Below are 26,939 nucleotides of genomic sequence, written 5' to 3'. Positions count from 1 at the left end.
GGCAGACTGCTGAGCTGAAAATAAAAGTTTGAGATCTGAATGTGCTGAGCTTTTGGCAAATGCTGTAGATGCCATTCGTTCGACTCCAACAGGAATTTAAACACTTGAAAATTCAAAGTACAACTCTTGCACATGAACTTGAAATTACTTGCCACTTTCCAGCGACTCTGCAGTGTGTTTCATTGTTGTCCTCACAAATTGGGTTAGTCTGCCACCTGATTTTGAGGACGGTCCGACTGGCAGACACGTCTCAGAAGCTGCCGTTGCGTGGTGAAATGTCACTCCAATTATGAACTGCTGAAGTATGGAGAATCCCCACCTCAGTCAATCCTGCCCTGTCAATAATCATGATGTGTAAAAGACGGTGAGCTGATATATATTTTGGCATAGCCTGTTGGTTTTAGCTGGCTGGGTCTCATTGTGGTGGCAGTTTTCTGAAATAGCAAAACTTTACTGTCAGAAAAAGAAAAGGAGGGGAGAAAAATGGGAGCATACGACGAAACAGAGCATGCAGTGGTGAGAGTTAGAGGGGGCAGACACACACACCCACACACACACACACACACACACACACACACACACAAACACGCAGAAAAAAACACACTTTTACGAGAACCAATCTCAGAGATATCCAAGAAAGGTCTCGGTTGTGATTGGGTGGACAGCTCAGTGGTGATAACCTACAAGAGTAACAGTCCTCAGATAAGAACTGTCTCTTGTCTGATGGCCACTTTACTTCCCCGACCATCACTGCGGCAATGTCAGCCAATGTCACAAGAGCTGAAAAATACCACTGCTCATGTCTGCAAAGCAAACATTTTCTAAATATAACGATCGTTCTTCCTCTTTTGCTCATTTGCTGGCAGTCTTGTGCCTTTATATTTCATAGTTTGATAGTAACGTGTACTTCTGTAGCCAGTGGGTCGTTGCACATGTTTTGCTGCTTTGATTCTCTGCTGCCTTTCCACGTGACATATGCACATTACTGGTGAGTTATTGCTACCACCACATTTGCAAGAAGCTGGAGAAGAGCTGCACTCTCTCATCAAGTGAAGCCTGTTGGGGTGTTTCGTTTAAGTGTGGGTGGTTCGCTCCATGCTCAAGCGCAGCATGATTCCTGATCCCCGGCGCAGTTGGAAGAGGTACGCTCGGGCACACGTATGCAAACGAGAGCATATACGCACCAGGTACATGTCGTACCAGACCAGGAAAAACTTAAAAAGCCTCAAGGTCAGTAACATTGCCATATTTTTTCTGTGCTACTCTCCACTGTCAGAACAGCAAAGTGAACACACCCTTCAAGTAAACAAATAGCCAATGGCGTGATGATGTACTGTATGTCCAAATGGGCCAAAACCTGAAACCCGCTAGAAAAGGTCTGAGGGCTATCAGAGCTGTTCGTCTCCCACAAGTCTTTTTTTTTTAAACAATATCTTTTATTGTTTTTCTTTTTTTAACATAACACAACGAATACAAATCAATGCTACACGAGAAGAGTGACATTAAAATAAACAAAGAAAGAAAAAACACCATACGCAACACAACAGACAGAGGCACTACTCTCCTCCAGGCTCTTCCATTAGATGATTTAGGTACTCATTTCCCATATAGTCAATAAAACAACCCCAAACTTCCTCGAAGATTTCCTGTTTGTCCTTGATGATGTATGTTATCCTTTCAACCGGTAAGCACAGTGACATCTCTTTGAACCAATTCTTGATGCTTGGTTTGTGTGGACTCTTCCAAGACATAGCAATAACCCTCTTGGCTAATAGTAAACTAATATAAATAAACCTCTGCTCACTTTGCCTGTACGTGTGACCAACTGGATAGAGTCCCAGCAGGAAGAGTTTGGATTCTGGTACAATGGAGATATCCAGTATTTTCTGAATTTCCCGTCCTACCTCCCTCCAAAAACCCACAAGTCTTTTGATAGAAAATCTTGCCTTTCAACGTACAGTTTATGATGAGCAGAAAAACAGTCACATTCTGTGCCGAGAATGCTTCAGTTTTGGTGATTGTGATATAGTGAATTTACACAGAGAGGTCATAGTTCAGCGTTTCAGAGTTATGCTACTTTTCTGAGCATTTAATTTCACAAATTTCACCTTCCACATAGGATGGCAATAAAGAGTTGATTTGATAGATTGCACAATAACACTTCTGTGAACTTTCAGGTGCGTCACAAACCTAGAAAGGGGTTAACTAATCACTATTTCCTCAGGGACTTATTCCCACTTTCTTCATTCATTTAAATTCTTGTCCAGTATTTTATGAGTTATAGTTCCTGTGCTGGAGCAACCTTGAGGAAGATTCAGTTACTGTGTGTTTGGGTTTCTTTTTAAAACCACACTGTTTTATCAATAATGCGCTCAACATATTTGCCTTGTTGGGAGAAAAAGTGAGAGGATAAAACATGAGGCAGGGAAGTTTGAAAGAGAAACTAGTCTTTGCCTTATGCTTTATGTTATTTGGTGACACTTTTACTTTGGCACAAGAGTGCAGAAATCCATCTCACTTGTAGACAGTCTGCAAATCAGCCTCATCATTAAAGAAAAAAAGAAAAACCACGGCAGCTTTTAATATTACAGATTCATATTATATATTTAATGGCACATCTCCAAAGCCTGAATGGGATTTGCCTTTCATAAGACAGATAACTTTGACATAGTAATGAATTAAAGCCCTTTTTCAGCATGAAGCTCTGGACAGATAGGGCATGATTGCCCAGCTTTGAAAGCATTGCTCTGTACAGTTTCTTATTAAAAAGAAAATCCTGTTAACTTTAGCGCACTTGTGAAAGTATTGGAACCCAACAGATGGCGATTGAACATTAAATGGTCCTTGACCCTGCATGACAGAAACTTAAAACACCCTAAAGCATTTTTATTGACAGCTGAGCACTCGCTCCGCCACGTCAGGTTAACTCTACATTTGCCTCACATCTGCGGGTTGGCAAAAATACTTCAGATTTTGGAGATGGTTGAATAAAGACCATAGAATTTGTCTTTATTTCTTTCGTATGAAGTGTTTCCTGGCAGTAATTGTATTTTTATCGAGTGACAATGCTTCAAACTCCTGTGTACTGTATTTAGAAAGGCACCAGATAATTACTTTGTTTTCCACTGTGTTAACATACACTCCAGCAAAGTGGCTGACTGTGCCAGCGAATATTTACAATGTTTTAAAATTAAGCTCTGGGTTTTGTTGTTAGGGCGTAAGCAGTCATTCGTGAAAACAGTTGTTTTGATAGTGCACACTCATTAAAACCAACCAACTAAAACCAAGCAGAGAAGCTAATTACTTATAAAAACCTGCTCAGCAGATGTGCTGCGTCGTTCCCTCGAGGAGACGCCCATCCTTTCAGAGTAAAGCCACAAGTAGCAGGATAGCCAGTGCTCTGTGGGCGATACAAAGACATGAAAAGGAAAACTGACTTATGAGTGACACAGAATTTAGCACCAAAGTATCGCTTTTGATATTGCCTTGATTTTGTTAGCAAGTGGAAAGGGATTTTATTTTTCTATAAAGTGTTTTATCACAAGTGTTATTACAAGTGCATCCAATTAGTCCAAAATGCTTTCTGCTACATAATATAAAATGTAGCAGAAAACATAACATGACATACAATTAGTCTTTAAAAACTGTTTTGAATGACAAGAAGAGTCAAGACTTTATCTACATTCCTGTTAATGTTCTTCTTTTGGGGGAAAAGATGCTGTACACAACCTTTTTTTCTCTGAGTATGCTTTGTTTTGAATTTCTTGACCACTGAAAGTAATGATATCTATTCGTAAGCAGTTTGGATTTCCTTTGTATAGCGGCTGGATTCTTGTGAGATTTATCATAGGTCACATCATAATTAAATTCAACTCCTTCCATTTCACCAGTCTACAAATTTTCTGTAAATGGCCAAAATATTTTTGAGTGAGCCATGAGGCACCAATCCTGACCAAATCACCTGTTAAGTATTAAAAAATAAATAAGAAAATCAGATTTACGTTGACTAGCTGTGAAAATGTATTCTATGATATTTGGCAACCAGTACTCCAGCCTGATGGACACATTTAAGTAATATGCACTATGTATTTTATGCACACACTTCGCAGCACCACCTGTTGTCTTGTTGGGCCTTGTTTGTTTTGTGTCTGTTTGGGAGGTGGTTGTTATATGTGTATGTTTCATGTTGATAATCTAAAAAAACAATACAAATATTAACAAAAAAAAAATTTGCATTTTTAACCGGACACATGTATGCAATAGACTGCCGAGCTGTCTGGGGTGCGCCCCCCCCCCCCCCCCCCCCAGTTCCCACCTGTTATGCGCTGCTAAGCTCCAGCAGACCCCGGTGTCCCTGAATAGGATTAAACAGGTATACATAACGAATGAATACAGTACTTCTATATCACAAACGGTAAATATAAAAGGAGGTTTCCTGAAAGGTTCAGTCCCACATCAAATGCCACAAAAAAAAAAAAAAAAAAATCACTGGGTTTGTATGTATATATTTATGTATGTATGTGTATGCGTATGTAGGCGTATATATGTATATATATTAAATATAGCAATAATGCACATATATATGCCTTTGGTTTTTACCTACATGGTATCAATCATTAACATGTGTGCAGACAAGGTAAAAAAAAAAAAGGTAACACCTTTTTAATAAATTATTGACATTATAAAGCTGGGCTCTTGCTGGTAACTCACTCATTACATTTACATATACAGTTAAATCGACATGAAGGAAACTGATTTACTGACCTGATAAAACATAAATAAAAAGCATGATTTAAAGTTCAAACAACAAAAAAAAGGAATAAAATAAAACATTATTTACAGGATTCAGACCTAAGGGACTCTAACCCAAACAGGATTACGCAACACACGAAGCTACAGTACATATATGAGCGAGCTCCAAGCAGCAAATTGGAAGAATGACAAGGTTTAGCTTTTTTCATCTTTTTCATTTCCGGATCAGTCAGTACACACACGCGCACACACACAGACACACATATATATATATATATATATATATATATATATATATATATATATATATATATATATATATATATATATATATATATATATGTGTGTGTGTGTGTGTCTGTGTGTGTATATGTATTGATTGCTGGCCTTCATCAAACCCAGGAAACAAAAGTCTGTGCATAGAATGGTCCACAAATATTTCCTGGATGCAAAGGCAGTGCTCCTTTCCATCACAGCCTTTGGATTAGATAACTTGCAGGGAAGGGGTGAGTTACTGAAACAGAACTAACTAGATGAGAAGATCAACATTGCTCTCCCGGAACAAGCAGATCAGAGCGTTGTCTATCATATAGACAGGAAATGGTGAAATATATGGTTGGCTAATCAATCAGTTATGGAATCATTAAGCAACATACAAGTGAAACACCAGAGCTACTTAATACGTATCATTCAACTTGGTTGTTTAGCCAGCATAAAAAAAAACACTACCATGTGCTTTTCTAAATGTGCTGTTATCCAATTATTTGCTCTAGTTCCATACTGGCATATGTGTGAGTACTATAATCCTCTGATATAACTCTAATATTTAATTCATGTGAATAATATTCACGTTATTGTTTATTTTTAGGACACGTCATTATGCGCTCTAACCCTATATATTTAATAGGATGAAACCAATTACTAGAATTTCTCTCTGAAAAGAGATGAACAGGAAAGATTAAACTGCTTGCATTCAGTTTTTCTGTGCAGCATTTGATGTAAAAAGATAATGGCCTGTGCACGCAATGTACAATATGCTCTATTTTCTATGCATGGAGCACCCAGTAAGCATTTGATGTGGGACTGAACCTTTCAGGAAACCTCCTTTTATTTTTATCAAAATCTCTCCTAAACTGTTCCCTTGTATAATCCTACCCTTATTTCTTCAAGGTGGGATTTGTCTGGCTCAATTTCATAATGCATTATTCATTTGAGAATATAATCAAATATCTTCTTTACCAATCAGGCCAAACTATACCTCTTGTAACCTTCCCGCATCTCTGCAACTATTTTATTGGTGATCGTCACTGTCGTCTGCAAAAGCAGATTATCAGCTAAATAAATTACCGGGTCACGGGTGAATTAGATGCTTGGCTGACTGTAATCTTTTTTTTTTTCTTTCCTCTGGGAAAAGTAGCTTACTGAAAGTTAATGTTTTTTTTTTCTTTTTTTCCCCCTTCTCTCTTTATTGAGAGAGATGGGAAGAGAAAAGCGCCTGAGAAAATCCCCCCACTGCCTGCCTTCCTGTGGGTTTCTGCAGTGTAATGGTTTCCTTTGAGAGAGACACTGGTGGAAAGTGCTGATGCTTGTTGGCTATACGTATTTGTGTAAAGGCAGCTATTTTCCATAGCTAACTGAGCCAATAATGAGCTATCCAGCCAAAGTCTTGTGCAGCGTGTGAGCAAACCTCAGGGAGCATTTGTAAATGTTTGTGTATGGAGGTGACATCGTCCACAATGCAGTCATGCTGGGTGGGTACAGTTAAAACTAAATTCAACTGTTTATTCAACAACAGCTTTCAATGACAGTAGTTTTGTACCTAACCCTTTTAAGACATTGTACAGTTTATGTATATTCTAGTTAGGGGTGTCAAATTAGCAAGTTAATTGCGATCAATTAATTACAGGCATTTTTAGCGTGTTGTGTTTTTTAATCACTTAATCTACTTTTTAATCTCTAACTTTACTTGCCTTTATTATGAAATCTGTGTCTGTGCGGTGGGCTTCCTGTGCTTGAGTTGGGGGTGGAAAACAATGGTCAGTCACATCTTGAAGTGGACACTGATTGGCTGTCACTGTTTTGGGGCTTGTTTAACATAAGCTGGTAGACTCCCACTGTAGCTGGACAGCCATGGAGGGTGGAGAAACGGTGAGTAGCGGAGAAGAGAAAATAGAGGATCATGTAAAAGTTGTAGGTCCAGTGAATGAGGAATTTACATTTCTAAAATGCCCCGATGGCACCATTGATAAAGGTAGAGATATATGTGTTCTTTGTGGAAAGGACTTTGCTTACCATCGAAGCAGCTCAAGTTTAGCCACATAAACGCAAAGCACCCGGTCGCGAGCAGAGCACCCTGCGCATGCGCACGTCCACGACCAAGAGGCTGGTGAATGTTCTTGCTAAGTAGATGTAAATGGCTAGGACGGCATCTGTTCAAGTCTGTTAAATAAATAAATAAATTATAGAGCCACTTTTTTTGTTATATATCAATATTTTGATCTGCCACTATAATGTAATGGATTTAAAGGAAAACACCTCAAGTTGAGGGCTTTTCTCAGCAATTTTTGGTGAGATTAAAAAATAGATTAATTACAAATCTTAATTAATTAATCTCTCTTTTTTTTAATTCCTTGACAGCACTAATTGTAGTATTCTCACCTCTTGTCCATCTGTCTGCCTTTTTAGTTTGTTGATGGAGAGACTGATCTTTTGCTTTTCTCACCAATCCCCAGAAAATTAAAGGGTAAATGAGTGCAGAGAATGTATTTTCCTTTACATTGTCTGATGTCTTGTTGCTTTGTTCTGTTTGTGTAGATTAAATCATATCACCAGACATCCTTCCAAACCGTCTGCACAACTAAAATGGAAAAAAAACCCTCCCCAAGAATTACAAATATGTTTGTTTTTGTCTTATTGCTATACATGAGAATAAACACATACACCATACACGCACGCGCGCGCACACACACACGCACGCGCACACGCACACACACACACACACACACACACACGCACGCGCACACGCACACACACACACACACACACACACAACTCAAAACCACCACCAACACATTTTATTTCATATTATACACATCTTCTTCCACCTCAAATGGTAAATATGGTGTTTGGGTTACGAATTTCACTGGTGTATTTTGACACAAAAATATCTTGCAGCCGTTTTGCTTCTGCCCTTGTTTCCTCCAAGTAAAAGGTAGCGCGACTCATCTAAAGTTGGGACCTCATTAGGAACTCATTTTAATGTTTTCTCACTGGAAAAGCAGAGCCAAGTGCAGAGTTCTTAAACGCTCTATTTGTAGTGGATTTGATGTTGGAATGACAACCTTGAATAGGAAAATATTCAACACATCAGAGAACACAACCAAAAACCAATTATGATTTCACAAGCCACCATGGAACAAGAAAAATCATTTCTGAAGACAGAATATGAAACAAAACATGTAAAAAAAAATGATGTAAAAATTACTTCAACAACATTTCAGAAACAAAAAAAAACATAAATACTTATTAACATTTAAAAAATTATAAAATATAAGGAAACATTCAAAACATTTTCTGAAAACAAGAAACATAATTTCAGAAAACAAACTAAAGTGTAACATTTTAGCCAAAACAGCTCAACAGAAGGTCATTATTATTCTAGCAGACAGAAAACAAACACACAAGATCCCAGACATAATATCATAAACAAGAAACAAATGAACAATAATAATACATAACTTACAAATAAAAGGTAAAATTTCCGAAGTTATGAAACATCTCAGAAAATAAAAACCTTTTGGAAAACAAATGACGATAGAAAACAAATTATCTCACAAAGAACAACATTCATGAAACAAAAGAAACAAAACCTCTGAGAAATGGCAATAACAAGTGAGAAAAAGCAAAGAGACGGAAAACATTTCACAGAAGAGGACAATGTCAAATGTTTGCAGTTTTCTTTTAGTGATTTGTGAAATATTGTTTTCTTTTGTCGTTACTGTCAGGGGTGGCGAGCACCTGTATTCAGCTTTCATGCCAATGTTCTGATACATCAAATAGTGAAGCATGCTTTCAGCGGCAGAAGCAGGGAGATAACATAAAGCTCTCTCTTCTTGAACTATGCGGACCTAATCTATACTGACTATGAGAGTAATAAGAAATCAGTGCCAGTTTATAAGTGAAATATTTTAGGAACTGTCTACCCACACAGAGCTTCCATCTGCTTCAACTTGTTCAGATTTCTGCAACATTTTTAGAGTTTCTGCTTGAATCCTGCGTGCTGAGGAACGATTGCTATCAGGTACAGAGTGTGTTTTGTAGCCTCGGGTTACAGCTCATAGTGTTCCTGCGCGTATGTTCGGCGAGGATGCACTGAAGGCTGGATTTGACTGAAGTCACTGAGGATCAGACTCTTTAGATCTTCCAGGGCATCAATCTCTGTCTTTCTGCCTGTCTTGGCTGTTAACCACCTTGGGGCTGCACCACTGATCTCTGTAATTGTCTCCAATTCTTCAAAGAGAGCTAAGAGTTGGTTTGATCCGAGCTGTTTACTTTTACAGCCCTTATAGCCCTGATCTCTAAAGAAGAGCACTATCAGCCACTTCAGGCATGACCTAGCATATTATCACACCATTATTGTGTGTCTGTGCATGTGAGTGTGTGTAAAAGAAAGCATGGTGGAGTGCGAGGGACCCAGCATGCTGTTGCCTGTAGCTTCGGGTTGAGTTGGTAGTTTATTGATGTTACATAATCCTATAGAATTGTAATCTTCATATTCCTGTTATCTATCCTCAGGTTACACATAAGGAAATAAGTAAACACGCATTCAAATTAGAGGCATTACAGGGATACAGCCATTGTTTGAGAATTACTTTCCTGATGTCAAACACCAGAAGCGCTACACTGCTGCCACAACCAAGGTGATGCTATAAACAGGATGTTGAGTATAGAAGCATGTTTTGTGGCTGATAAAAAATGGGTTTTTCTCACCTGTCTGTGTGCATTGCCTTTCCTTTTTCTGCACTTGTGGGTTTTAACTTGAGGCACAAAGTCATAGAAGGGGAAGTTCTTAACCACAGCCAGCCTCGGCTCTGGCTGATAGCAGCGTGCAATGAGTCACTGAAAATAAACCTTTGCATATTGCAAGCGCCTCACTGTATGGATCTGCATTGTCTGCTGACAGAAGCAGAACGTCAAAGTGGGATTTGAATGAGGTGGTACACTCTTTGGACCTGCTACCAAGCCATGTTTACAGATTGTGAGTGGAAGGAGCCTTGATTTTTATCACCTAGTCTGCAGTGGGGTTTGCTATTAAAGTTTATGGAGCAAAGCAAAGAGTACGGGGTGAAGGGGGTTGGGGGGAGCTTCCAATGTACCAAGGGCAGTCTGCAGCTACTGCATGTGAGCCAAATACACTTTTTCTTTCAGTTCTAAGGTTTTATGTATCAGTATACAATAAAAATCATCTTGTCCTTACCAAATTTTAAAATGATATGTGCAACATGACATATTACCTAAAAGAAATATATGTTTAGCGAAAATGTGGAAACAGTGTGAAAAAGTAAATAGGTGCTGCTAATCAAATACACTTGATTGACTGATTATCAGTGAGTGTGATAACCTTTGTAGCAGAAGCTTTGGAAGTTTTCTGGTTTGTAACATTCAGGTGTGTGTTAAACCTGAATGTACTGATATACTACTGATGATTACCCATCATTCCACAGTGACAGAGAATATTCACAAGTAGGAAACATTCATGATTAGCCCAGATATTCCCAAGTTTAACCTAAGGTGAGACCGTAGAATGCAAGAAGAAACTGCTAAAAGAAAAACAGACCTCTATCTCCGACTCAGTTAGCATGTTAGATGTTAGACATCATGACAGTAATGTTAAAAATGATGGAAGAATTACTACTTGTTTGGATGAGTCGCTAGAGGAAAATAATTTATCTCTCTTCGTAGGACCAAAGTGAAGATTTGTGGATAAAACTAGACACAACTTATCCAATCACCTCATACTAGCTGTCAGCTTTTTTTACATTAGTATACTGTACATTTTTGGACCTTTGTATAAACTTCCCTGTAAGCATCTGTCTGAAACCCTTGCTCTACTTTTAGTTGGCATGGCTCCAGAAGATTCATATTTTAACCTGTTGAAGGAAGCAGGACCAGGAATAGAGGCAGAAAAATGTGAAGGGGGAAAGACATTAATAGAGAGGTTGGAAGGGATTCTTGTTTTGAAGGCAAGCATAGACAAGTTGAAAAATGTGCGTGCCTGTGTTGGTAGTCCGCCGCAGTGATTGAGAATCTCAGGTCTGCAGGAAACTTGTACCTTTTTGTGAGAAAACCGATATGAACGTGTTCGATGCTGGGCAGCGTTTATCGTCCGTGGCTCAATAGATCTCCCTCAGTGGCTGCAGGGAACGTTTGTTAAAGGAGCTTCCCTCGGAGGAAACCAGGCCCTCTGTGACCACTTGTGAGTGTTTGCTTTGCAGGCTGAAAAGGTGAGGTCTTCTTTGACACTCAAAATGAAACAAAAAAATCAGTCAGTTTTAACTTTTGTACTAGAAGAGTATCAACTTACATGTATGACTACAGCAAAAACTATAGCATCACAAAACTTATTTAGCATAAAAAAACACAGTCGAGTCTGAAAATGAAAGAACTGGCAAAGTTGTAATTACTTTTCTGTCATAAGATAACAGGGTTTGGATGATTTGTGACATGATCATCCCAAACAAAAACAAATGTCAGGGCCTGTAAAAATATCCCAACGTGGCATACTGTGAATGCTAGAAAAAGATTGCAAAACAGTGCTGAATACAGAGGTCTCTTGTCTCTAAAGATTGGAGACATTGGTGACACCATATCAAAAATGTAATTATGCCCCCAGATAATTAATTTGTCATTTATAGCACGTTGCAGTGAAGAGTGGTCTTCAAAAAAGTGGCAAATTATACAACCAAATGTTTTTAACACATCACTCTTCTTTTTTTTCTTTTTTTTTAGAAACCTTTATTTGTCCAACAATGGGGAAATTGCAGTCTCTGCTTTTAAGTCATTAGACGAGGAGCAGTGGACTGCCATTTTTACAGCACCCGGGCAGTTAGGGTTAAGGTTACTCAGGGGCCCAAAGTGGTTCACCTCGGTTGCAATCCGGGGACTTGAACCTGACCCAAGCCCGCCTCTGTAACCGCTAGGGTACCACTCCCCATATTGTAGCAATAATTTGAAAATGCACAATCTATTAATTAGATCAATACGATTGGTAGTGTGTGTGGGGGGAAGGTGGAAGGGGGGGGGTAATATTTCACAAATATTTCACTGTCCCGTCAGTGCAGTGATAAGAAGGAATAACAAGAGAAAAATACCAGAGTACAACTAAACTTTAGAGTTGTACAGTGTAACAGCGGTGGGAATGAAAGCTCTGCAGCAGTGGGTGGATCAATCTGCTGCTCAAGGAGCCGCTCAGAGCCTCCACTGTCTGATGGGGATGCAGCAGGTGAGAGGGAGTTTCCATATTGGATGTCAGCTTGGTGAACATCCTCCTCCCACCCACCTGCTCCAGCAGGCAGCCCAGAACAGATCCGGCCCTTCTGGGCCAGCCTGTTCAGTTTTGTCCTTGCCCGGTCGGAGCTGCCCCCCCACCCCCCACCAGGGTACCGCAGAATCAGCAGAGACGTCGGAAGGTGGCCCTTCTTGTACAGCAAATCAGTCTTGTGTGGCCAGTCCAGTTTATTGTTAAGGTGAACTCCCAGGTACTTAAAACTGTCGACCAGCTCGATGTCCGGGGCCTGGATTTTCACCGGTGTGTGAGGTAGTCTCCTTCTCCGGAAGTCAATCACCACATCCTTCATCTTGCTGCTGTTAAAATACAGATGGTTTTGTCCCACTGGTCCACAAAGTTCATGATGTCTGAACGGTCCTCGAGCTCAGTCCCCTTAGACACACAAGCCAATAATAGCTAAGTCATCAGGGAGCTTCTGGATATGACAGCTGCTGGTGTTCAATGTGAAGTCCCAAGTGTCCAGGGTGAAGAGGAACTGAGAGATGTGACGTATGCTATTATGCAAGTTCTTGTATGTTTCTTCATAATTTACCCTCAGAATACTTTTTGTATGTCATCGTGGTAATTTACACTTAACTGACTTCACCTTTTAGATGAAAATGATCACAGAATCATGTGAGCACAGAAATGAAGTTATGAAAAGTAATGCAAATTAAGAGCCCACTTCCACAAGTCTACACTTGATAATCTTCCTATAGCTGGAAAAGATTAAAGTTTTTTGCTTTGTTTTATCAAAGTCGGACCTAGAAGGCATTCACCTCAACCGTTTTAGCTTTGTGTTTGCACACAAGATAGACTTTATTTACAGTTGATGCAATTTGGTGCCTTTGATGAAGTCTCAAATGTAGTCATAAAAGTCAAAGAATAGTTTAAATGATTAATCAGGCAGTTAATGGAAAGATTTAAAAACATGGAGGAAAAAAACATCAAAGTACTTTCTATCTAAGTACAAATCAGTATCATTAGATTCCAAAGACTTTCTCTCACACACACACACACACACACACACACACACACACACACACACACACACACACACACACACACACACACACACACACACACTGCCTTAGGAGCACCATAAGTAACATAAAAAGATGTGCACAGAACCTGCTAAAGCAGGTCAAACTGAGACCGATGAAAATTGCCTAACAACTGATTAATCAACCGTATCACCACATGTTACTTAAAAAAGTAGACCCTGCAACGCTGGTTCAGATAGGAGACGTCCTTCACGCAGTATGAGTCCCTTCTGGTATTTGCTTTTGGGGTGTTTTTGAAGAAATGAAACAAGATTCCTCTGAAGTCTTTTCTCATGTAAAAATGGACCATGAAATGTTTTCCTCTGAAATTGTTGTTGGCTGCTTTATTTGCCTAACTGTAAGGTTATAATTATACACTGCTAACTACAACATTCCCTACCTAAAAGCGATTAACTCTCCCCCCTGTCCTGCCAAGACGGCCCTGGTCACCATGGCGGTGGTGCAGGAGTCAGCGGGGAGTCCCAAATCAAGCTGGCCAAATCAGGCGCCGCCCATCACAGTACATCCCCGTAATAAGCCTCCCGTTGAGTCTCAGTCCTGCCTTCCTTTTGCCCGTCGCCCTGGCAGCTGCACACTAATCAAATCATAATCTATAGCAGCAAAGTGACGTCAGACTCAACCTCTAACTAAGAGAAGTTTGATTGTTACTGATGAAACATAACTTAAAATCAGCAAATATTAGCCGGAGCTCCTTACATCAGACATCTCGAAAAAACGCTCTACCGAAACAGACTACAGGCTAAGTGCAACAAAACATGATACATTGCTGTGTCCCATCTTTTTGTCCCTTTTATAACTCTCTTTTCTTCCCAAAGCTTGTTTGTCTTTTTTGCTTCTACATTGGTGAGTTTTTGCTGTGTTGTCTGTTGTGAGCGTTGGTATTGAAGTTTACATCTCTAACAAGCCAGACATCTTTCAGCTTCAAAGCTTTCATTACTTCTCATTAAAACGTAATTTAGAGTTACAACATACTAAGTGTACACTGATGTCTCTGTACAAGGGAAAGGGTTGGATTCAGATATATAAATGAATGGATATTGCTTGTATTTGAGATCATGATGAAAAAAGCCTGACTCAGATGACATTTTCCATTCTCACTTATTCAGCCAAATAATTGTACTCTCTAACACTGTACTCTAGTGTTAGGAGTTGTCTGAAGCCTTCCTTGTAGGCTTGCACTGCGTTGGGTTTCCTGAATATCTTAGCTTTAGGTTTATTAATGAAGTCTTCATGTGGCCCTGTGGATAACAGACATCTCAATGCACCCGGATTAATAGCATTCTTATGAGATTTATATGATGTCATCCGCGCGAGACCTCCTGAGAGAACGGCCTGTGAATCTGACTTGTTCCTTCCCTTTACTTGGATGCCGCATGCTTGAACAGACTGGGATCTACAGACTCTCAACAGATCGGGCTCTTTGACACAATTGTTTGGTTTTTCTTGAGCAATTCTGGAGTGTATTGAGGTTTCACTGGTAACTGATTCTACTGCTTAATGTTTAATGTGCTTGCGCTGTCTCATGCCGCAATGCAAAGAGCCAGCGAGCTCAGGTGTGTCTGCGGCAGTTTCTTTTTTCATTTGTAATGGATCAAAAGCAGGGGAATGAGGTTGAGGTAGAGAACCATGAAAATAATTCAAGATGGACAGTTAAGAAGGAGAAGATCAGCTCGCGTGGGAAATCCACAACCCACTCTTTTTGTCTCTGCTCATTCAGGTTCGGGGTGATCAGTTATCTGAGATCCCTTGCTGCTTCAGCTACCAGTGGCATTTGTTCTGTCACCCTCACACGGGCCATCGCATCCCCTCCCTATAGATTCATGTTAGATCAATGGAGGACATTAATTTATTATATTGCTGTGTTTTTTATTCAGCTCTGAGCACTGCTTCAGTGATGCTGAAAGTGAAAAGTGGCAGTAAAGGATGTCATCTTAAGGTTTTTTGCTGTTGACAGCCAAAAGCTTCACGCACTTCCACTGCAGTAGACAGCTCGTACTCTGATTTAGAGCATGAGACCGATCTCTACTGGTCTCAGTGTGCTTTTCAGGAACCCGCAATTTAAATGTTCCAAAATATGTCAAACATTTTGGTCTTCAAAGTGTGGCATTAGATATGCCTCATTCCAGGGTGCTTGATTCATATTTTGAAGGAGCTTTGATCTAGGATTTTCCATGCATGCAGTACATCTCTGTTCCTGCAAGACTGAAACTAATTCCAGTTGTATGCTTAAATTCAGGGCTGGAGAATGAGGCAAAAAAAAGAAAGCCGCAAAATACATCAGTGATCACTTGATTAAAAGAAATAAGCAGCAAGCAGAAATGTGCAAATGGATTTGGCAACAGCACTTGACTACACGCTGGATTGTCAAAGCGAGTGTGGTCTTTGCAGACTGTGAACGATTTTGCGTTATCCTTTGCAAGGTATAAGCTCAAGCCTCAGACATCCGCTTGACACCTAGATCATCAATCCTCCTGCTAATAAAAGCAAAATGAATCCTCACCACCCACCCTTTCTAATGCAACCTCCCACGCTAAAAGAGGTTATCTCATCATCGCTGTGACCTCCAGAAATTGGTGTATTTGTACAAAACCGGTTGTACTTGCAAACGTTAAGGGTCCCTGCGCGTGCGTGCGTGCGAGTGTGCACGTGGGCCGAAGCGATTGCATGCTTGTCTCATTGTGTTTGATTGTGTACCTGTGTGAGATGATAAGGGCCACCGTGGAACCAAACCTTTGTTCTGCCAAAATTACTCACCCCCTGTGGCAGCAGGGGTAAATGAAACCCTTCTTAATCCAAGGTTTGAGCCCAGATAGTTATAGCATAAATGGTGTCACCGCTGTTGCCATGTGGGTTTGTTCATTATTTGTGTCTCAAAGTGCTCTGATGGGCTTGTTTTTTTTTTCTTGTTTTTTTTTTTGTTGGTCTCTCACTCTCTCCCTCTCGCTCTCCCTCGCTCTCTATTTCCCTCTCAGCAGCAGCTGCATGTATTGGTGAATATCTGATTTAAAATGCATAGAAAGAGCAAGTGTCTCATGAAGCAGATTGTCTCATCCTGAAGAATCTCATTGTGTGTTTTGAAGTATTTATCTGTATGCAGGCACACACCTACACACACTTTGCACCCTGTGGTTGGATTGCATCTTAATTCAAGTGACCATAAAAAGTGTTTTCTTTTTTTCTTTTTTTTTTTTTCCTTCCTTTTAGCCGCCTGAGTCACAGGCTGCAGCCGAGGTGTGACACACAAGTCCATCTCGGTGTGCTTTCATGTCTCACTCTGCTTATCTCTCTGGCTATCTTGGTTCTCTACCCATTAATTGTCTGTCTTCCTTCCCTTTTGCCTGTTCCTCTTCTGTGTTGTCCACCCTCCCCAACCCCCCCGACCCGGCTGCTTGTATATGTCGGCTTCCTCCCCCCTCCTCCTCCTCCTCCTCCTCCTCCTCCTCCTCTTCTCTTCCTCACTGTTCTCGCTTACCGTCGTGCCAGCCACAGCAGCAACAGCAGTAGCGCCAGCAGCTCACACTAGCCACTTCTCAGTCACAGCGAAGGCTGCAAGTGTGTACGTTTGTGCGCCTGCACTTGTTTCTGCATGTTTGATGTGCTTCTGTATTTACTATTTGAGAGTCAGCCAGTCCGCCTGCTGCTCTTTAAAGAGCATGTGAGACATATATCCGGAGATACTGTAAACCGAGGACTCGGGGAAGATATGTGAGAGGACTGTCCTGGAGCTCATTAAGAGGAAGAAGGAAGACATAACATCACTTTTTCCTCTCCCTGTGTTCTGCATTTCAGTCCCTGTCTTTTTCTGTCAGGCTGTCTTAAGCCCTTTTGCTCCTCTCATACTCTTTTACTACCTGACATACTTGGATTCGTAGAGACAAAACTGTAAGTGGACTTCCTTGTGTTTACGTGCGTGATCAGCTGTTCATGTTTTTTTGGTTATCATGCCTCCCTTCCTCGTGTTCTGCTCACCGTAGCCATTATTTGCGCCCGAGTGCACGACATGACATTTTAAATGAGTTAATTAGGTCAGTTTGTATTGTTGTATTTGTAGTGAGTAGGAAGTGAATTCAAGTGGACATCATTGACCTCTGTGGTATAGATGTGAGATGTTAACAGGAAAGCAACATGCGTATTATTCACCCAAAGCTATACTGTGAAAGCTGTTATTTGTATAAAGTGCCATTTGTTGGCACAGCATGTGAAAGAATGTCCTCTCCGTCAGGTATTCTCAGTAGCCTGTGAATGTGTGAGTGCGCGACCGATAGGGAGAGAGAGGATGACTGAGGAAGTGCCGGTGTATTTCTGTGTGCGTGTCTCTCTGTCACTCCGGGCAACAGACGTAAAGCCTGACTAAGACTGTTTACCTCTTCCGAGTGATGAGCAGACACTGTGGTCTTCAAGGAGTCCACAGACAAGTGATTGGGATTGCCTGCAGACGTGCAGTCTGTCAGCTCTGCGTGTACCAACTCAAATGTTTGTTATTTTTCAAACAATATTGATTTCGGGTTGTTTTTTTTTTATGTGTTTTTGAGAGCTTTTGTGGCTGAAAAGATCCCTCAAAACCATCCAACTTTTTTTCCGAGAACTTGGGAAAGAGATCATTAGGCCAAAGTTTCTCTTGTAGCTCTCAATTTTCAGGAGCAACAGGAACAATCAAGGGAATAAGTAAGTGCAGGTGAAAAGATGGAACGAAGAAAAAGAAAACGAGAGACAGACGATGTAAGACAGGAACAGAGGGATACCATCATAATCAATCCTCCATGATCCTGGAAGAGCTTCATTTGTCTTCTCTTCTCACTCCACTCCTCATCTTGCCCCCATCTTTCTCTCATTTTCTTTGGTATTGGTACTTTGATCCTCCGTAAGAAGATGGTCTCCGGAGCTTCATTACTTTTAAAGCCTTCATCGTGAGGGTCCATAAAGAGATGCTAAGGAATGGATTTCTGAGACCATTTACCAGACGTCCCAGACGAGGTTGCGAGTAATGGCTGCATGGGGATGTAATGCTCCTCCACAGTGTGTAATGGGCTTTTGCGCCTTGTGCTCTGGGTTATCGGGGCAAACTGGAATCGGTTGTCATACGTCAGCAATGAAGAATCTGACGTTGTGCATATTAAGTAGCGCCTGCTGGGGATCATGTCTCTGTTTAATTCATGAGGACGTTGCACTCTGCTGCAAGAACTTGTAACTCAGTGTGATGGCTGCTTTTGTGTGTTTATTAAATTCAAGCTATTTGGAAACCTTTAGCACATGCTTCAGTATTATTTACGGTGATACATTTCTTTCTCGTAGCACTCATGTTGTGGAATGGCCGGTTGTCTTTGAGTGTGTGTGAATGCCCATAGTGTTTGTTTGTTATTTTATTAATGAATAATGGTGGAACGGAGCAGTAAAGCGCGTTTGTGGCAATATTTTGATGCCAGCATTTAGGGATTTGTATGGGTGGCAGCAAAATGCAGAGGAGGAAATGATTAAGAGAAAGGGCAGCGGACAGGATGCCCTTTTTAATCTGATACAGGAGACTGCAGAGAGAGACCAAAACAGGGGAGGGAAGAGAAAAGGCAGTGCTGCATCAGGAAGAGGGAGGAGGCGAGATGTAAAAGTGTAGCCAAATGACGAAATAATTAAACAAAGGGGGGTTGGGAGAAAGGTTAAGGAGAAAAATGTTAGTCTAGCTAAGCTGCTCTCAAACTGTGTGGCAAGCCTCTTTGGTTGAGGAAGAAAAGATTGCTGCAGCTATTTTGCTGATGTAACAAAACACTAAAACTCAACTTGGATCCTTTTGGATTATTTAGTTCCTTTGTCATTGTTGATGTTGATTAAAAAAAAAAAAATCAGATTCATAGAAGATGAAAAAAGTTTTGGGAAAAAAATTGCCATTGCAAGTATCAAATCATCTGAAGCTTAAAAGTCCATAATTACAGATGGATAGCGGGAAATGGAAAAGTCATGTGACATCTGTCTGTACCCGGGAGGGAATTGCTTCCCGTTATGTAAAGTGGTCTGAAAAGGCTTTTAGTGTTGAATTGGTACTATGATAAAATGGACATGAGCTGAATTGAACTTGTCAGATGTGCCGCGGCGCTGCTACTGCAGCTCCGTTCAGCCACGCTCGCTTAACCACAGTCGCTGTTTGACCCATTATGACAGGACTGCATGTCCTTCTCGCCCTTTTTTATGTTATATTGAAAAGCTCACACTTTCTACACCTGTGACTCGATACACAGGATGTACAGTAGGGTAGCTGTTGATAAGCACGGTAATCTGATGGTTTTTTGTTTTGTTTTTAATGGTGAAATGATGGCCAATTTTTCTAAATTCAAATTTCAATATCTTAGTGTGTGGAATTCAGTAAAATAATTTAAATAATTTAAACATGAGCCGTGATATAAACCAAAAAAAGTCCTCTTAGCCAAATACCAAGAAGATGCATAAAAATAATATTAGATCTAGTTGTCAAAACTAAAGTTTTAATTATTTTTATCCTTAACAGATAAATTATTGTCAGCTGTTTGTGAACTGACAACGCATATTTGACAAATGCTTAAAATCAACTGTATGTCTTTGTCAAATATAATCGGACTAATTGGTTTCCGGCAGGCTGTCAGCTCAGACAAGAAAGTGACGGAAATGTAATTTGGCTTCTCTGTCATTTTCAGATATGTTTTCAGTCAAATATGAATTCAATTTTGAAAAAAAATGTTAATTAATAAAAACTTTAATCCCAACTGTGACTGATGACAAATCTGTTATAAGGTCAGTGTTTATTATATAACATTCATTTTGCATTTTTATTGCCTTCCAGTGTCTCAGTGCAATTTTTTTCTTTTTCCTTTCTGTTCTCAAGGTGAAGAATGGCGCAGTTACAATACGTGAAACACATTTACATTCATTAGAAAACAAACACACTTGTGTTTTCATCTCCACAAGCAAAGCAACGCTTTTGACAGAATAAGAGAGGGGCCCGACAGAAATGGTTTTGTCTTGTATTTTCGTTTTAGTGTTCGATGAACCATTAGCAGACCTGAAATGAAAGCCTCGAATGAAAAGTACTTTATTTTGGTGGATGAAAGAGCAAGAAATGGCACTGCAGCACCGCAGTCTCGCGAGCATGTTGCAGATGCTTCAGTTAAAGTTTTATCCTGCATATGATGAAATTTGCAGGCTCACCTTTGTACCTGATTAGAGTTACTTACACCGAGCTCCAGTTTTATTCACAGCAGCCTGTGTCCTTGATGAAGTCAGAGCTGTGCACCATCCTGTGGGCAGCAGAGGCCACTGATGGTGTTTTTCTCACAGGTGCAGAACTTGTCTGTTTATGTGTGCATATATGTGTGCATATATGCGCATGCATCTGGACAGGGGGCTTGAGTCAATGCGTTTCCCAGAAAATGTGGATCATCTCTTTACGTTATAGATGGCCTTGTCCCATACTTCTCTCTCCCTGACCCAGTTCTCGTGCGCTGACGCCTCTTGTTCATATCGTGCCTGCAGCAAACACATGTTGTCAGAGCAGCAAGAACTCGGAGACACAATTATATGAGACAGAAAGGCAAAGAAAAGAAGAGTGAATTTACAATATGTTCCGGTGTCTTTCGTTCTGGTGTCTTTAACAAAGGTCGTGGACTGTTTTCCCTCTTTAGATTACAATAATTACTCATGATGTACCTGTTTATGACATCTAAGCTACAACCAAAAAGTTCTGTTGCCTCATTATTGTTTAACAGTACATGCTACTTACATGCCTGCTAAAACTCCACCTAACCGTCTTCTTTCTTCTCTGTCTCTACAGAACAGCTTCCTGGGTAGCGCCACGTTTTCGATAGGGGATCTTCTGAGGGCTAAAGATGAGCAACTGACCTTAAGTCTCAGGTAAGTGTGTGTTTTTTTGTCATTATTTTTGCTTTCTGTCCGGCTTGGGGCTAATCCAGTTAAAAAGACCAAGAGCTGACAGATCAACTTAAAACAACCTTCTTCAGAGGAACAGGAAGGTTGTTGGAACTGCTGGTGTTTATTTCAGGGACAGTAACATGTGTGAGTACAGTAGTCTGATCTGCTTTGTTTTTGTTCCTGTTGTTCTTGGAGAAAACAGGTGTTTTTACGGAGAGAATTTTAAATTCAATGTTTAAAAAGACGATCCCTGCGGTCCGTTTCAGATGAGCAATGAGGAAATTACATTTTATGGGATGGGCAAATGACATATTATCCTTTTTATAGACATTTTATTAGACCATTTAATTTTATTTGGACCAATAATGGGACCGAGAAATTATTCAACACAGAAGCACACTTAGTATTGGTGTGATTCAGTTTTATTTTTGAACATCTACTCAAGTATTAAATATTTTCTCTTTTTGACAATTCATCCCAAAATGTGATAAGTGCTTAATTAGAATGTGTATGCCATGAGAGAGAGAAAGAGAAAACAAAGTTTCAGCTTTATATTGAGAAAGCGGGCGTATATTGGATGGGCATTTGGCCGGCATTATGCAGATGAGATCATGCTGATGTCATGAGCAAAGGAAGAAAAATCTGCACAAGAAACTGCAGCTAATTGAAGTAATTTTCCTGTGGACTCTCTCTGGTGTTGACTTCTAGTTTTCTAACTTTCAGTTCTATTAAATTGACAATAAAGCTTTATAAAACACTGACGGAAGGAGGGGGAAAAAGTATAATATGATGGCTTTAAACTTCTACACAAAGTTTTACTTAGTATGTAAGTAGATCTCTTGCATAACAACATCAAACCATTTTAATCTTTGTTTTATTCCTCAGTAATTGTTCATGTTGATGTTTTTATGTAGCTCATTTCTCTCCATACTTAAAACCTTTCATAGCTTAATTCCCACACACTGCTGGCTGCAAGACAGCATGTAAATGACTGGTGGTCTGCTCATCAGGAGCGATTGGAAGTTTATGTATCTCTTAGGAGAGCACTTCCATATGCACACAAGAAGAAGAGCAGGAGACTGAAGGGTTTGTCTCTCGAGTAGTCACTGTGTCCAGACTTTAATGACCATCATACCTTAAAGAAGGATTATGCTGAGATCAGTTGTATCTTGTAGTAATTGGAAGCCCAGGAGGAAAATGTGTCTGACTGAGCCAGAGACTTGTCCTCTGACCAGACGGAAAATGTTAAATTGTTGAGGTGAAGGAATCACAAGCAGTGGTCTTTTGTCATGAACCTTATTGCCTTGGCCGTGTGGCGAAAGGTGAAGGTCAGAAGGGTTGCCATGGAGACCAGGAGCAAGATTTCTTATACTACAACCCAAGAGGCAGTCATGATAATGTTGTACAGTATAGCTATTAAGGCTGGGCCAGAAAATGATGTAATAATGTTGAAAAAAAATAGTAACACTCATGTTTATAGATGTGAAAATAAATGCATGTCATGCAGAAAACATCTTTTTACATATCTACAGTCAGTAGAATAAAACATGGACAATACATTGTCTTCTTCTAAACTCTAAAACTAGATTTAAGTCGACGTCGAAAACCATTTTATTTCCTGCTGCATTTCAGTAATCTACCACAACGCACTACTGCCTTTATTTCTTGCATTATGTTCTATTCTTTTTAACTTACATGTCTGTCTTTAATTCTGCTTTTAAGCTCTTTCACTTTTTAATGCAGTTCTTTAAAATATTTTTATGTAAAGCACTTTGAATTGTTTTGTACAAGAAATGTGTTGTACAGATAAACTTGCCTTGCCTTGCCTTCCTATACAACTATATACGATTCTAAGAAAACCTTTTTCCGTCTACATCTGTCCTTGTTGAATTTTTTTCTTTCTACTTCACTTTCTATAACGCACTCACTTGTGTCTGAAAATATTTCCCTTTGGCAACGTTCTCTTATTATTTCCGTCTTTTTCTTCTTTCTTTTGTTGCGCTTTTCATTTCCTGCGAGATTTCCTAAGATTTCAAGTCACTGGTTATAATTGTGTCTTGCCAGATTGAGCTGCTGTAAGAATAGAGATTTAAGCCACCTCCTCTCCTTCTGGGTGTTTTCGCAGTTTACGCCAGACTGTAGGTTTCATTCATACTGTTGAACGACACCAAACAGTCATTTTACTACTCTGTTACTGCACTGTTGAACAGGATTATTTGGCTACTAAGGGCATTCTTTTTTATTCCTGAAGATATCATGAAGTCCTACTCTGGTGTGTACAGCCCGGTTGCAATGTCCTTTGATAACTGGAAAGGCTTTCTGGAATGAACAATTGCTGCAGTACTCAGAGATGGCTATGCACTCTTTATCAATATTAAAATTGTGTTCCCCATCTGAACATATCACATGCAGCATGCTCAGATACGTTTCTTTAGAGAAGCGGTGGCTTGGCAGGACTCTGAAATAACTTTCAGTGAAGAAAAATAAATCATTCTGAGTCTGAATTTGTCAGATTCTCCTCTAACCTTTGTTTATATTACCTTTTTTGGGGCTTCTAAAAAGACTTTGAGTACAGCTATAGAAAATTGAGAGTTCACTTCACAATAAAAAACAAACATTAAGTATGCCAAAAAAATAGCATTGCATGTGTTTCATCTAATATAGTTTTCTGTATGTTTAGTATGTTGAGCCTACAGTTTATGCCCATTTGATTATGTATAGTTTTCTTCTGGCTTGTAGGGTTATTTTTTGCCCAGATTGCTATGAGGACAGATGTGGTTTAGCTGAAAATCTGGGTTCATCAATAATTAGAGGTCATATGGTTTGATTCACGCCCTAGATGTGCCAAAGTGTCCTTGAGTAAAATACTTTGTGCTTGATTTGTGTATTTGTTTATCAAAGAGAAATGTGCCCAGCATTTAGAAAACATCTTGGTGAATGGGTGAAAATGAGTGACTGTTACTTGTAGTCAATGATGTTTATTGATCAATAACACTGGAAAAGATTGATGTAAATACAGTTTATTAGTATAATATGTTAGCTGCCAAATTTCAGACATACTCATAGAACATAAAGATAACTACATTAGGAAAAACTTGTCAGCGATGTCTCTGTTCAATAATAATTACTCAAAAATAGCCACACTGAGACTAATATCATGCCATTTACCTGTTCTTTCAGCCAAATGAATCAGTTGTGCTTTTTTGTGTATGTGGAGGAAGGCATGGTTCAACCTTCGACAAGATGTGCAAGTGTGCAAAAACATAACTGGATATTGATAAAGTAGTCCTAACCTATATCATTTTATTTATATTTTTTATTCAATGGTTGGTGCCTTAACTGGCAAAAACCTTTTTGCCAATTAAGGCATTTGAATCTTCCAGTTTAGTTTCTTGTGAATAGGTGTGTCTGTGAGAGTGACTCTGTCCTCCACCAGTCCTCTTTGACAGTCCGATCAAACATATTTTGTTAAGCGATTAAAAAATGATTCTACCAGAGAGGATTCATCCCATAGACTGTTTTTTGGTACCACCAAGTCTGTTTTTTAATTGGTGTTTGATGAATGGAAGAAAGTCTTCAGAAATCCTGAACATATACGAGTAACGTGGACCCTGTGGCCGGTGGTGCATGTGGCGATACTCTGCATACACTTAACATGACCTGAAATGCATTAGTAGATCCCAATCCCAATCTCTCAGCATAGATGACACATGTTGCCAAAAAAAAAATACTCCAGCTGTTCTTGGTTCAGTATGGATACAGGTGTGGCAGCTACTTTTTGCAGCGGAGGGTCAGCTGTGGATTTTGAACCCACCTCTGTAGTTTCTACTCTGCGTCTCTCTCTGTGTTGCTGTTTTTATGTGTATTGTGAAAGTGTACACTGAGTTGGCACTTTTGGTTTTTGTCAAACAATTCCTGCACAAAACTGCTCTTAACAAGGTCTCTGTGTCACTCAAGCTGTCTTGAGTGAAACTTCAAATATCTTCGGCCCTTTGATCTACACAGAGCTACTCGTTTCCAGTTTATACAAGAGACAGCAGATATCTCAAGTTTCTCCAAAGATTTGGCAGCTCACACCAAAACAATCTTGGTAAATAAGCTGGAAGCAAAACATATATATATTTGATTTACAGGGGGGCACTTTTCCTTTACGGTATCTTTGGGACAGAGTTATAATCACAGATATTGCATTTTAAAATGCACAAAGTTATTATGGCTGGACGAGCTGCCTTTGTTGTGTCGGAGCTTGAATGTGTTACATTGACAGTGAAGCATGCGTAACACCAACAGACGCGCTAAGGGAACAGTCCCGATTTGATATGCTGTTTGTTGGTTCATCCAGTGAGAAAACATTTTGATGATGAGTAGCTTTACATGAGTCTGCACTGTATGAATCATTGCGAGCTACTTGACCGATGGAGGAGTCTGTGACTCACGGTAACAAATTAGTTCTGCTGGCCGAGCAGCACAGACGCAGCAGCGCTGACACGAGCACCAACGCAATTCATTCTGTCCAAACAGATGCTTTGTTTTAATACAGTTATCTTAATCTCCACCCAGTCGGCCGTTGTTAGAAGTCAGTTAATTTGAGCTACCTCACTCAGCAGAGGCAGCGTGGGACTACTTTATCTCCACAAGGAAAGGATTGATTCCCTTTAGTGACTCTCCAAACCCAATATGACTTTGGCTAACTTTTCTTCAATAAGCTCTTGATTTGCATTGCTTCTAAACGCATGTGTGGAGAGGAAATTGGTATTTGGCCAGCACCGTACTGAAAATGTGATTTTCTTTTCTTACCTTTGCCCTTCAGTGAGTTTGTGCTGCTACAGTGCTGTGCGGCTCAAAGCTCATGTCTCATTCCTACGAATTTGGAATTCCTTTTATTTTGGCTGCTCTCTTCGGGTGTCATGCTCGCTTTTATGTGAGGCGGTTTTAGGATGTTTGTCACGAATTGTTTGGCTTTCCTGTTAGACATGGCCAGTAAGATTTGGGTCACCTTTTTTTCCTGACTCTTTTGTGATGAATGAATAGAGCTGTCTATTTTTTTTCTTTTTATTGTAGGCACCAGAGGTTATTGAAATAATGAGAAAAAACTTTACCTTCCCACACAGATTTATTTATCTTTCTTGTCAACTGATTCAGCATTTGATGTAAATGGATTTGTTGGTGATTTATTTTTTCAGCAGGTTGATTCAGCTCAAGTTGCACAATGCTCGAGTTACTTTTCTTGCAAAATATGTCTGACAAAGAAATTTGCAAGAACTCGAGGCCTCCCTCAAGACAATGGGGGATAACTTTAGCGAACGCTGCAACTCTGGAACCTCAAGAGAAGGAAAAAGATCAGCTTTCTTGGAATTCAGACTAGATTAAATGTGCAATACTGGTATAATTTAAAACTAAATTAGTTTGCAGAAAAGGTCACTCTGTCAGCCAGCATCAAGTTATATTTACATCTGTCTGCAGTTGGGGGTAGCTGTGAGGCTGTCTGGATGCATGTCTGTTCATTTATGTTTTGAAGCTAAAAGTGTAAAAAAGAAGCGTGTCCTGTGGCCTCTTCCCAACTGAGTTATGCCCCCAATAAACCACACATAACTTCCTCGAGGTCAGCTTGCATCTTGTAACTTGGACGTGACACAAGAGGAACATTATTTCCAGGCTTTGAATTATTTACATGTATATTTCTTTAA

General features: G+C 39.9%; 1 protein-coding gene across 11 annotated transcripts in view; it reads left to right on the top strand.

Moving 5' to 3' along the window:
* The window catches only part of inpp4b (inositol polyphosphate-4-phosphatase type II B), a 217,084-nt gene that overhangs the window by 87,214 nt on the left and 102,931 nt on the right, over positions 1-26,939 (top strand). For 6 of the 11 annotated variants that reach the window (XM_061718069.1, XM_061718074.1, XM_061718063.1 and 3 more), the window contains one exon: positions 21,155-21,234. In XM_061718069.1, the coding sequence (XP_061574053.1) occupies positions 21,155-21,234 (80 nt within the window). Of the gene's footprint in view, positions 1-6,403; positions 6,504-6,889; positions 6,901-11,232; positions 11,256-16,857; positions 17,245-21,154; positions 21,235-26,939 lie in introns of those variants that run through there. The other 5 variants (XM_061718104.1, XM_061718118.1, XM_061718128.1 and 2 more) reach the window with 5 other exon arrangements.

This window comes from Cololabis saira, chromosome 1 (assembly GCF_033807715.1).
Source record: "Cololabis saira isolate AMF1-May2022 chromosome 1, fColSai1.1, whole genome shotgun sequence".
NCBI lineage: Eukaryota > Metazoa > Chordata > Actinopteri > Beloniformes > Belonidae > Cololabis > Cololabis saira.
Note: the sequence above shows the minus strand (reverse complement) of the source record. Positions and strands in the feature narration are given on the sequence as shown.